The sequence below is a fragment of the Amphiprion ocellaris genome, chromosome 10, assembly GCF_022539595.1.
Source record: "Amphiprion ocellaris isolate individual 3 ecotype Okinawa chromosome 10, ASM2253959v1, whole genome shotgun sequence".
Classification (NCBI taxonomy): domain Eukaryota; kingdom Metazoa; phylum Chordata; class Actinopteri; family Pomacentridae; genus Amphiprion; species Amphiprion ocellaris.
The window spans coordinates 9,318,700-9,332,694 of NC_072775.1; the positions used below are offsets into that span (position 1 = coordinate 9,318,700).

Sequence of the window (13,995 nt, forward strand, 5' to 3'; positions counted from 1 at the left end):
TTTTTTTTCAAAGAAAACCTTTCTGGAGTGTTTTTCACGCCCTCCTTTAGATTATTTCATCATATGGCACGTTTTTACAACATGTTTGAAAAATGGCATTTTTTTTCGACATAGTATAGTAAGGCGTTTTTTTTGCGCCAAAATTCATGATGATTTTTTTTTCAAAGAAAACCTTTCTGGAGTGTTTTTCACGCCCTCCTTTACGTTATTTCATCATATGGCACGTTTCTACAACATGTTTGAAAAATGGCATTTTTTTTCGACATAGTATAGTAAGGCATTTTTTTTGCGCCAAAATTCATGATGAGTTTTTTTTCAAAGAAAACCTTTCTGGAGTGTTTTTCACGCCCTCCTTTACGTTATTTCATCATATGGCACGTTTCTACAACATGTTTGAAAAATGGCATTTTTTTTCGACATAGTATAGTAAGGCGTTTTTTTTGCACCAAAATTCATGATGAGTTTTTTTTCAAAGAAAACCTTTCTGGAATGTTTTTCATGCCCTCCTTTACATTATTTCAACATATGGCACGTTTTTACAACATGTTTGAAAAATGGCATTTTTTTTCGACATAGTATAGTAAGGCGTTTTTTTTGCGCCAAAATTCATGATGATTTTTTTTTCAAAGAAAACCTTTCTGGAGTGTTTTTCACGCCCTCCTTTACGTTATTTCATCATATGGTACGTTTCTACAACATGTTTGAAAAATGGCATTTTTTTTCGACATAGTATAGTAAGGCGTTTTTTTTGCGCCAAAATTCATGATGATTTTTTTTTTCAAAGAAAAGAAAACCTTTCTGGAGTGTTTTTCACGCCCTCCTTTACGTTATGGCACGTTTCTACAACATGTTTGAAAAATGGAATTTTTTTTCGACATAGTATAGTAAGGCGTTTTTTTTGCACCAAAATTCATGATGATTTTTTTTTCAAAGAAAACCTTTCTGGAGTGTTTTTCACGCCCTCCTTTACATTATTTCATCATGTCGAAAAAAAATGCGATTTTTCAACATGTAAAAACATGCCATGTCATGAAATAATGTAAAGTAGGCCGTGAAAAACACTCCAGAAAGGTTTTCTTTGAAAAAAAAATCATGAATTTTGGCGCAAAAAAACGCCATAGTAAAGCATGACATTTTTGTGATATATTGGACAGCAAACTGTGACGTTTTTGTCACATTTTGGCCATGAGTTGGAATCGAACCTGTGTCTCTGGTGCAGTCCTGTTTATGAGTCACCCTGTCAACCAGTTGAGCCATCTGGGAACCTGTTTTACACTTGTTGGACGACATACTAAACTATGACGTTTTTGTCATATTTTGGACGACATACTAGACTATGACATTTTAGTGACATTTTGGACAAAATACTAAACTATGACGTTTTTGTCATATTTTGGATGACATATTGAACTATGACGTTTTTGTCATATTTTGGACGACATACTGAACCATGACGTTTTTGTCATATTTTGGACGACATACTAAACTATGACGTTTTTATCATATTTTGGACGACAGACTAAAGCATGACGTTTTTGTAATTTTTTGGACGACATACTAAACTATGACGTTTTTGTCATATTTCGGACGACATACTAAACTATGACGTTTTTGTCATATTTTGGACGACATACTAAACTATGACGTTTTTGTCATATTTTGGACGACATACTAAACTATGACGTTTTTGTCATATTTTGGACGACATACTAAACTATGACGTTTTTGTCATATTTTGGACAACATACTAAACTATGACATTTTAGTGACATTTTGGACGACATACTAAACTATGTCGTTTTTGTCACATTTTGGATGACATACTAAACTATGACATTTTGGTGACATTTTGGACATACTAAATTACTAGAAAAGCACTCAGCACGCAGTTCTCCAGCAAGGCTGCTCAGTTGACGTATCATTTCCAACGGATGAAATCTTTAATAAAAAATGACCTTGCACTGCATGTGTTATGTGCATGTTATATATGGATACCGACTTGCGTGTAAATTACTCTTATAAAGGTGTGTTGATTAGTTCATCACTTCTGGCAAGCCTTTGTTTTGCTGGTGTTAAAATAAAACTGTTCCCGCCATGCAAGTGTTTATCTATGAAGCGGTTGTGAAGATGCTGCCCAAAAGTCCGAAAATTCACATAAAGATGAAAGAAAACAGTTCCACGCTGTTGCTGTCTAGCAAAGGATGTGTATAAACTTATAAGCACATAGCTGGAATGGAGACAAGCTCTTATGGTGTTTCCCGAAGAAAGGAGTGAAGGACAGAAAGGTGAATTTGTGTTCAAAATAAGGCTGACGGCTGAACGTAAATAAAGGCTTTTTGAAACATCAGGAGCTTCACTGTTGTCTGGCTGGGGTTTGCTACATCATGTGACCTAAATATGTAGCAGGCGGCAGGAATTGATGGGACTCAGAAACACCCCACAGTTTGATGATTTGTTCCTTGTATGATTTCCAACTGATAAATCACAGTCATTTTGTAGTAGGATCGCAACCATGTGATCGACAGCAGGTAACTGACACAGTGTTCACTTGTCATAGTTACAGCGGTGCCGTGCTGGAAGCTATATCTTGCAATAGGAAATCCTTCATAAAGCCATGGATCCAGACTATAAGCCGCCTCACTGTGAAAATTTAATGAGGTGGGCCTTGTGTCATTTTTGACTTGCCCTGAAAATTTCATCCAAATCCGTTTGTCCGTTTTTTGAGTAATGTTCCACACTGACAGACAGACGAATTGACAGATTCACAGACAAACGTACGCCGATCGTCACATAACTCCGCCGTTCCTTGGCAGAGTAATTATGCACATCCGATGTTCATAAGTGTCAGTGAAGACAAAGAGGACGCTCCAAAACAGCCTGACCACAATATAGATATCTATATTTTCTACACCCTTCTATACAATACTGCGTCAGACCATCAATCTTCAAAATCAAAACGCAAACTCCAGCTTAAAACACCATTCATCACTGTCCACTTAATGCAACCAGCTGAAGCTAAGAAACAACATGTAGCTGATGGGCTTCTTCATTGGGCCATTAGTCAAACTGATGAATTAAATTCAGAGTAAAGCAATTTAAAGAACCACACCTGCAAGCACCACTATTTCACATCTTACAGGAAGTGAACCTGTAAAACAACCTAATTGGGTGAAAAAATGACAAATATTCCTAATTTGCAGAGATTGACAGGCAGACTTCAGGGTCGGAGCTCTGGGCTGCAGAGGTCACTCCAATGAGTGGTAATTAGTCTCTGTGAATGAGGAACTTCCTGTGTTGGCTGTGGCAAGGATACAAGGTTCAGGGAAAAATGTCACAGGGGTCACAGCTTCCTCTTCGCCATTTAAGTTTCCTAATGGGTTTGGTTAAAGGCCACTTCCTATCGCTTGATGAATGTGGCCTGAGGATCACAAGATCATTCTCTCACTCTCACAAATACACACCTAATGTTGAGATATAGAAATGAAGTTTGTATGGATTCAATCCCTAAACGATGAATCTCTAACCATGTCTTTTCAGTTTGATTGGTCCTGTATTTTCCATGAATTTTAGATGTGAGGTCTGACTGAGGTCAGTCTGCTGGGAGGCCTCTATCCTCAACGGTTATGCCAGATGTTGGTATCCTGATACAGATTCAATCCAATAACCATAAAAGTGGGTCAGCTGACATCTCTTTGTTATGTTCAAATGAGCAGCTTTGGCTCTCTGAGTCCGAATCCGCTTTTGTCCACTTGTTTTTGCTCAAATTCACACTGAGAACATTCTTTGATGTAGGCTTATTTGTTGGAATGGAAGGTACAAAGTGGTAATAGCCAATAAAAAACCAAAGGTAATACAATTTCTGAGTTGGGATGAATCGTACAGAGATCCAGGAAAAACCGAGGGCCAATAGTGCCTGTGGCTTTAGGATTAACTACAGCTGCAGTCATTTGAATCCATCTCCATATTTTGCATTTTGCTGCATCATGCCTGACTCTTACCTGGAGAAAGATGATCCACAGGTCTGTTTGGCTGCTCCACTACTGGCGAAATGTGCCAAAGGCTCTTCTACTGTTTAATGGGGCATGCTTAGGTTGAGCTGCAGTTCACACTACTAAGATTATAAAGCAAAACTATCTCCCGAACAACATCTACAGAAACAATTTTTCATCTGCATCTATGAAAGAAAGCTTTCCTCCCTATAAGGAACACACACGCCAACTATTAATCTCCTTATTCTCAACAACGCAACTCCAAGTCTGGTCTTCCCTGGCAGTCAACATGTAAGTGTTATTTCTCTGGATGGTGCCAAAGACGCAATTCAGCTTCCTCCTGGGCCTCTTTCCATGACAGTGTCATATCTGAGGCATGAAGGGTCAAAATCAAGGTGCTGAGGCAATTATATTTATCTGTAAACTTGCTAACCATTTCACAAATCAGTTGAGCAAGTATACATATACATATATATATATATGGGTAATGTTTCAGTTTCAAAGACAGGTGCTGCATAGCAAATATCTATCATACATTCACTAGTAGAGGTGGTTAAAAGGAAATACAGATCATATATTGTCACCAAATGTCACAGTCAAACCATGCTTTGGATGGAGAAAGTCCGCTTTTCTTTAGTAGAAGTTTGTCATATATATAACTTTTCGAATACATCTAGGTATTTAGGACTGGGCTCACTAGAACGGCACGAAGGGGGAGATGCACACTGTGGAGATGTGAGATTGACAAGAGGTATGTTATGTTCCAGCTATTAGGCGTTACTTGTGACAGCACTCTGAGGAATCCAGCTAGGGCCAGAAGTTCAAAACTTCTAAATAATGTTTATTCTTCATCTCTCCACATTAGCAATATAAAAAAGAAACTAAGAAGCATACTTTCCAAAGCTTTCTAGCTTTACTGCTTGAAAATATGGTAAACAAAGTACTAAAAAGCAGCAACAAGAACAAGGGTGACGCACAGAGGAGAAGGAGGGATGCAGGAATTCAGATGCAGAGAAACAACACGATGTCCCTGCTGAGAAATACTTCAGGCCTGAACTCATTCCTCATGGTGGTGGGGACTCGCACGCACACACTCTCTCACACACAAACACACACATGTCCTGGCCAAACCGTGTCCTGTATCAGATCTGTTCTGCTTTAACATCCTGCTGCAATAACAACAACCCTCCCAGAGGAGAGCCTCAGTCCAGCTGGAGAGTCCACTGACCTCCACCATACCATATTCATGATTCATGTGTTCAAACATCTGATTAAACCACATGATTTTGACTGTAGCTGCAACGTTTCGTGTCATATTACCAAAGAATTAAATCCCTCAGATGACTATGGAGACTAGACAATTCAGCAGACCAGACTTACTCGATATACGTGAAAGTGCGCCAGGAAGGGGAATGTCTTTTTCAGCTTGTCAAAGCGCCGCATCCTGAATACCTTCTTCTGGATGAGTGTAGGTGCAAATAAAGTGCCTTTAAATGGCTGGTGATGGTGGTGGCGGCGGCTGCGTGTCCTTTAAACCATTACAGCAGTACTCCCAGTTTGACGTTCCAAGTCTCTGAGGGAATTCTAAGAAGCGCACACACTTTCTGGATCCAGACCCACAGCTCCGAACCCGAGACAGGGAAGAAAAACTTCCTGCAACCCTGCACGCAAATCTACTACATTCCATGGCGGGGCAATCCTCCTGTAAGCCCCTTGTATAGCTTCAACCCCCTCAAAAAGTCAAAGAGGCATTCATCTGGAGTGTAAGTGTGCAAAAGAGAACTCAAACTGTTTTGCAATATGAGGAAAAAAAGACTGTAGAGTGATTATTAGCTGCTGTTTGTAGCAGAGAAAAGCTCCTGACTCTACCCTCTGCCCAGTCCAGCCATGTGTCCTCCTCAAACAGCTATGAGCCAGCGATCCAAACTTGCAGAACTTCACAAATAAGTCACTCCTCCTTCCTCCCTTCCTTTCACTGCCCCTCTCTCACACATAGACTTCCTCTCTCTCTCTTTCGTTCTCTGTCTCAGCTTTGCGCATGCAGTTACTGTCTGTTTGCTTTTCCATCCCTCTATCGAGCATGGGACTAAAAATAGGAGCGACTTCTCTCCGATTCAATCGCTTGGCAGTCGGGCACCATTAGAGCCAGAGTGAGCGTCTCTGGTTTTACATTTTTAGGGTGCAACAACATGTGTTTGGGTAGTTTAGTTTCAGAACAATAACATGTTTGTTTACAGGTACCACATGTTGCCTCATGTCCCCCGATTCCTCCGACTTGATCCTTACCGTTTCCTCTTTGCATTTCCTCTATTCTTCTCCAGCATTTCTTCTCCATGTACCTCCTTTTCCTACCTCCTCGTGCAGCTCTTCTCACCCTATCTGTCTGTCTGCCTCCCCCTTGTTTCCCCTCCTGCAGTAAGCTGGTCCGTGCAGTGCAGAGCAGTGCGTGGTGCAGAGGACAGAGGCTTCATGGTATTCAGCCCCGGAGGAGCATTTGATCCAGGGCCAAGGGGTCACATTCAACTGCAGGATGGGGAGCTTGTTTCCTGTGATGCAACCCCCCAAACACATACACACACACACGCACACACACACACACATAAACCTAATTTCCCAACCTGTTTATCGTAACATTCACCATGGTGGAGAGAATTCTCTTGTGGGTTGTTTTGTTTGAAATGAAGCTGCTTATAGTCAGAAAATAAACTGACCATCAAAATAAGGTATGGAGATTTTCTTAAGTTTCAAGCAAAACAGTGAAAAAAAATACGTACAGCTTTGGTTTGTTGTGAGCTAAACCCACTGACAGCTAGAGGTGGGAATCATGTCACAATACAGCAATTCTGTCATACTCGATATCTCGATTTCGAGGCAATCATTTACGATTGCACAACTAAAGAAGAAGAAAAAAATGCCCCTAAAAAGGCAAAACGCAGGACATAATGTGGTGTCAGTGTGTGCGTATTATAATTTTTATTCAATTTCAATGATGTGTCAGTTCAATTATTTAGCTCCTTGTTTTGGTTTCCCTTGCTGTCAGTGTCATCTGCCATTTTCACCCCTGTGAGTTTCGTCTTCTTCATCGTAGGTTAATCAGCTTTCATTTGCTTCTACCTTATTCTTTAGCTTAGTGCCACCCACAAGTCACTAAGTTCAGATGTTATCGGTTCAGATTTAAATTCCGTTATGAACAAATATCATTCCCATACAAACGGGCCTGTCGGGACCTGCTCCATCCTATAATAGCCCAGAAGATGTATGACTATGCTTCCTGATCAGTGATAAACAGAAAGTAATTCAGATAAAGTATGTGACCTCTTGCAATAAAATCTCTGGTGGTGGCATCATCTTGAAAACGTACAAAATGTAGCCATGTACATTAGGAAAACACAGCAATGAGATGTGTTTTAACCAAAACCATGATCCCTTTCGAAGTCGTTTTGGTGCCTAGATCGATCACCGACTGAAAATGCAAGCAAACGCAGAGTGAAAAGAGTGAAAGCAAAAGTCACAATGAGACTTAAGTCAAAAAAATAAAACTGTAGTAATGTTTTTGAAGGTGAGAAACCATGAATTTTGAGCAAACTGGGTGAAAGTTTGCTGAATTTATGAGTGCAAAATTGTGGATCCATCACCATGAAATAGAGTGATAATGGCCCACTGAAGGTGGAGGAGGTCCCGTTGGGCCTATATGTATGAGAATGATCTGCAGAGCTAATGGACATTTATGGGGCTGATAATGTTCAAAACGGGCGCAGGAGTCGTCGTAAAGTAGTGACTCTGTTCAAACTTTTGATGCGAATAAAAACAGTGGTATTTGGTACAACTGTACCAATAGGAACTGACATGTTCTTACCACTGACAAACAGTGCATTATGACAGAGTATTTGCTAAACAATCCCAAGAGCAAAAGTTGAATACAGAACACGGACTATACCTAGTTAACCAATTGATTAGAAACAACATTCATGTATAATGTAATAATGCATCAGTCATTTAGATGTGAACTGCAGCTGGGACAAATAAAGATAGTATCCTTCTGTCAGTGGGTGGCTAATGCTGAAACGCACAGCTAAAAATATAAAACGATTATCTTAAGACCTGCCCAAACTGCAGTGAACTCCCCGATTTCTTTTCAGTGACGTCTATTCTTTACCACATAAAACTCCAGCCGTCACCCCTCTCCTCCCTTATCCTTCACTCCTTCATTAATCCCTTCTCTTTCACTCTTTTCCCTCCATCTTTTCTCTCCTGAGAGTCTGGCCAAACTTGCATTTTCTTCTTTATTTGGTGCTGCCTTTTATTTCCTGCCTCTAATCCTCCAAAAATGTTATCTCTGCTCCACTCTGCTGACTATAAACAAACTCTTACCAGCTGCTTTTCAGACCAGCAGTAGCAGTAAACCCCCGTCACTCTCACTCTGTTGGCAGACACTATTAGGCTTCTGGCCTTTCCAATTTCACAGGTTTTTGCTCTCCCATTTCATTTTGTTGCTCTTTGTTAGTTAATCCATCAATCTATCCACAATTTGTCTTGACTGTTGTTTTTTCACTAGATTTTTTTCACTGCCTCCTCCGTCTCTCTCACTCTCATTCTCTGCTGCTCTCCTCTGCTTTTAATTAGGAAGTTTGGTGTTTACTAGAGGAAGGAAGGGAAGGAGGTGAGCAGACGGTCGTACTGGTATATCTATGAAAGGCAAAAATAAGTCAAGAAACTTGTCCAACTGATGCATAAGTGTAAGTACAACCAAGGATAAAAAATGGTAATACATTATTACATTTACTGGAACAATGCACAGACACTAGATGTCCATCAAAGAGGCTTGGAAGTGATTTCCAATGAACAGTAAAAACATAGGTACTATAATTGGTAAGCAAACAAATTCACATAATGTTAGTGAAACCAGATATAGATTCCCAAAAGTCAACACAGATAAGTAATTTCCAGAAAAACTATGGGGAAAATCAAAGCAGAAAATAGCTATAGTACGATGCTGCTGACTTCCATATTAAGTGTCTTTAAACTGCTCCCTGCCCATATGAGAAAACGTGACCTCAGAAGTCACCACTTCGAAAAGGGATGGACTGCTGCATCCTGCTGGAAATGAGTGGTAAAGTGATGTGGAAAGACACCAAAAGGTCCTCTGAATGTCATGAAGTTGCAATTCAGAGTCATCACCTAAACCCCAAGTCCACTAAGACACTGAGTTTTGAAAGTTTGAAGGCAATAAAACCAAATTTGACACCTATTTTTTTGATGTAAAGAGGGTGAATGTTTTATATATTTGAATAATTTCATGCTTTTTAATTCTATTATGTTTCACAATACTAGCAGGACTATGTGAACCAAGCTTCCAAGTTATCCACGTGAAGAAAGGGTGGTGAAGTTCATGAGATGCTGTAATTTCGTAGAAATCTCTGCTGAAAACTCTTGTTGGCTAATGTACTTTAAAACCAAATCAGTCACAGTAAAGTCAGCGTTATTGATATGACAAACAGGAAAATAATGTTTGCTTAGGGACAGTTATGTAACTGAAATGATTACAAAACAGATGACATAAAATAATAAAAAATCCTCATTAAACGAGGAGCTTGTAACTATTTTCTTAAACACACAGCTGAATTTTAAAAACGTGAATGTATACGTAAATTCTTTGAAAGAACCCCAACCATGGCTAAAAAAGAATATCCAGGAGGGAAACTCTCAGCTGTGCACATGAGCGTGTGCACGTCTGCTGAGTCAAGGCTCATCTGCAGCTGTCAGTAATGAAGCTGGACAAGCCCACAATTTTAAATCTCCTCAAACACAACGTGACCAGCAAACAAAAACAGGAATAAAGGGAGGAACCGTGGTGACAGCAGTGAGTGGCTTCAATGAAGTAAGAGGCGAACTGTGTGACGGCGCTTTCTTTACTGTAAAGTGAGAGCAGAACATCAAATATGGGAGTTTAGCTAATGCCTGGTAGTTTTAAATCAGTGGAAGGAATGTGTCACAGTGCTGTCAGCTGCCTCCTGACTAAGGAGATTACAGCAATACGATTAATGGTCAGCAAGTCAACATGCAGCTCCATTACAGTACCAGCAGGTGGAACCAAATCTCATTGAGGGAGTTTCTACTTTTAATTTTTCACTTTAAAATCATTCATGGATTTCACCAGTCAGTTCAACAACGTACCATGCATTTGGCAGTAATATGTTTAGGTAATAGACAATAGGAAATGTACTACTAATAAGAGCGAAACCCAATTTATTATTTAAAAGTTTAAAAAGAAATTTACTCTCACTGTGAAGGCCTCGTAGCACGTCTCCTACTGTAGCTGCAGAGGTTGAGTTGTGCTTTTTTTTTTACTCTTTATTAAATAAGTTATGGCATTATTTAAAGAGTGAACCACACAGTACCACTTGTTTTTATTTTATTTTGCTTCATCAACTAAAGTTAAGCAGCAGTCATTCATTAGATGAAACAACATGAAAGCATATTATTTAATTACATGCTGCTATAAAGGGAAAAGTCTGATGATACAAATCACAAGTAGCATCGTCAGATTTTTATTTTTAATTTTTTTGTCACTGTTGATTGATCAGAGAGCCGAAAATGCAGCTCAAACAGCCAGAAACCAAACTGTGTTCATCTGTATAAGTCACATTCAAAATATAGTTTAAAACAGATAAGACTCTAATTCGGAATACATTTGTAAATGTAGTCAATGTTCCTGCCTTTAGCTCATTTTCTGGCTTGCACCTGAGGTCATTTTCCATTTAAAGAGGTTTGTTTCTTATTTACATTGAAACTTATTTGAAACTCTCTTATTCCTGATTTACTTGCACTATTCCATTCACAGCCACTGCAGGCGGCACCAGCTGCTGCTGTCCAGCCTTCATCTCCTGCTCTTTCTTTTCATCTCTCTCTCGTGCACACACACAAAGTATTATGACTCACTGCCTGCACAACTGACAAAAGGATGCTAATACTGTAAAGCCCAAGTTAAACGTCCAGCAGTGTAGATTGTATTATCGTGAATTGACATCAAATTAGTGGCTTGCTGGCTAATAAGATTATGAAGAACAAAGCTCTGTGTGAGGTCTGCATTATGTCTGAGTGCTCCAGCGCACACACATTAAGCCTGAATCTGTAATATGATGCTCACTGTACACACACACAGGCATGCAGAGGCATGCACTTACATCGGCTGGATTCACACTGACGTACGGTGCTGGGAATTAACCGAGCTTAGAGGCCGCCAGTGTATTTCTAAAATAAGTTGCAACCTTTTGGTGACAAAACATCAACCTGCGGCTTGGTGCCGGCTGCCAAACACCGACATAGCGGAGCGAAGGAGTACGAGAGCGAGGATTAATAAGCCATCTTACAACTGTGCAAACAAAATAACTGCACACAGACGATGCCTCTGACGGAGACAGAGATGCGTCATTCCTGATCTCACAGATAGTAACCATCTGCCAAAGTCTGGCTTTTATGTTCGCCTCAAATCCCTTTACCGTCCACAGCACCTCATCATTCACAGAGTCGGGAGAAGAGAGGCAACATGGCGTTAGTGGGCGTCTACGTGGAGAAGAACTGACTGTGGGAACCAAATAGCTCTGGATACAAACGGGCTGCTTCCAGGCCAACACTGGAGCATATGTGTCGCCTTTTGTCAACAAAAGCTGTTTTAGTAGCTTGGCCTAGTATGCATAATGCCAAAGTACCAAAACAACCCCCACAAAACAACAACACTCGCTGACATTGCCCTGGAAATACACCCGTCCTCAGCAATCCCTTCTTTGATCCCTTAATGCCGGTTCAGAGGGTACCAGTGAAAAATATCAAATATATAAAGACAGTGAGTAGTTCTCCTGAACAACAGCAATTCAGTTTTTTCAGACAAGAGTAATGGCCAAACTTCAGCGGAAAGGCAGAAATATTATCTGGAATAGATGTGTTTTAAGAAAAAAAACAACAACATGGAAGTACTGTAAAGGATTTCATCATCGTTTTCTAATTTCCTCTGTTCTTGTTTCCCTTCTCTGAGCTGCCATCTTCTCTCTCTTGCTGAGTCTCACGGAGATGATCTGGCTGAATGCAGCATGTTGTAGTTTTGTGTGCATAAAGACTTGAAAACTGCTGTATTCAGCACAAAGCTGCAGCTGTAGACGGAGACTGATCTGATTCAGCCCCCAGCGACCAGGACAGCTGCAGTGTCCACAGACATAACTCTGCTGAACTCGCACACAGACCCTCAACACACAGAGAACATTCACGACATTTAAACTGTTGCACAGATCGTCCATCCATCTTTTTCTTATACTCACTTATCCTCAATGGGGTCATGGAGGGCTGGTGTCAGTGCGCACTGGAGGAGCGGTACGAGGTATTTTTTGAAGCAGTAGTGCTATGTGTCAAATGTTAACACAACTCAATGTAACAACATATGACCACAGAAGAATTTAAGCTAAGAATCACTGCAGAATCACAGTCTACAGAGGAGTTTTTGATTGTGCAGCAGACACTTTGAGGTTCATGTGCAGGCTACAATTAAAAACCCATTAAAATCATACATCATTATTGTACATTTCACTTCACAGAGGATCATATTTTGGGTTTTAAAGGCCAATATTGAACAACATTCTGGAGATTAAACAATCTATTAATGATATATTGACCAATATTTAATTGCTTAAGCATATCAGAAACACACTATCTTGATGAAAACTATGTAAAGAGGACATTATTTCTGTAAAAAAAAAGTTTGGCATTTACTTTACTTGCAGGTATATAAAATTGGGTTTGCAGCCAAAGCTACTTGCAGTTTTACGACCTTCCTGGTCAACATACTGCACACTAATACGGTCGCATGCTGAATCTCAACTTAGTTACTATCATATTTGCCCACTGGTCACTTTATTAGGTACATCTGTGAATTCTAATGCAATCCAATACAAAAGTCTGGCATAAATTCTTCTGTTAAGGTGATGATTGTAATTTATATCTTTTATTGACCTTAAAAAAGGTGGTGGTGCCCCTTTATTTATGTTAGTGGATTATTATGTCTTCAATGGTGAACTTAAACAAGCAGAATCGTCAAGTTACTGATGTCAGGAAGTAGAATTTACTGCAGAGTTGTTGTGCTGGATTACATTAGATTTCACAGGCGTTCCAAATAAAGTGGCTGCTGAGTGTATATATCATTTTATATACATTAATGGGGTCTCTACTTTCAGCAATTGTGAACACAGTCTTCTACTATTACAATGCACAGGCTTCAAAAGCACCTGATGGTATAACCGGTGAACTCGAGTTCACAGATAGTGGCAGCAAAATGGCCGGCCTTGTCCAAATCAAAAGAACAGCTCGGCCTGTCACTACATCACAGCATTTGCGAAATGGTGTGGGGGTTTTGCGGAAGAGGTGGGAGGCTATAAAATGTCATACTTTGCCTGTCACCAAGCTCATTCTGCAGCACTTCATCAATGACCTCATGGTTCTCTATTCAATAACTGAGCACACACACACACACACACACACACACACACACACAGCAACTGGCCTTGTGTGTGGGTGAGAAGTGCAGTGTGTGGTGTTCATGGGCATGCGGTGGTCGAGCGGGGTGCTGGTGACATACGAGTGTAAAAGAGCGAGCGCTGTGTGACAGACGAATGAGCACTTAGGGAGATCTACGATATGGAATTATGTTTACATGATCCAACGGGCCTTTTTTCTCAGCAGACATCTGACTTGTCATAGGAAAAGCACAGGTGGTGCTAATAACAATGGCTGTGTCATATTCAAGTGTCCCGGTGAGCTATGGCAGCGTGACAGCGAGCCAACATGCACAGGACCGCTCAATCTGAAGCAGCTAAATGAAATTTGGCCATCATTAATTTTAATATTTGCACCTGTCCTTTCCTGCTTCGACATGTCACAGTCTCTAATGTGCAATGTGTTGTTTTTTAGCAATCAAGAAAGGCCCATAACCAATAGTTGGAACTGATATACAATAAATGTA

At 40.2% G+C, this 13,995-nt stretch overlaps 1 protein-coding gene across 8 annotated transcripts in view; it reads right to left on the minus strand.

Moving 5' to 3' along the window:
- The window catches only part of tnk2b (tyrosine kinase, non-receptor, 2b), a 72,652-nt gene that overhangs the window by 30,634 nt on the left and 28,023 nt on the right, over nucleotides 1-13,995 (minus strand). Inside the window, exon 1 of one of the 8 annotated variants that reach the window (XM_055014054.1) lies at nucleotides 5,370-5,926. The exons of 5 other annotated variants lie outside the window; for them this stretch is intronic. In XM_055014054.1, the coding sequence (XP_054870029.1) occupies nucleotides 5,370-5,432 (63 nt within the window). In that variant the 5' untranslated portion in view covers nucleotides 5,433-5,926. Of the gene's footprint in view, nucleotides 1-5,369; nucleotides 5,927-13,995 lie in introns of those variants that run through there. 2 more of the 8 variants (XM_055014058.1, XM_055014061.1) reach the window with 2 other exon arrangements.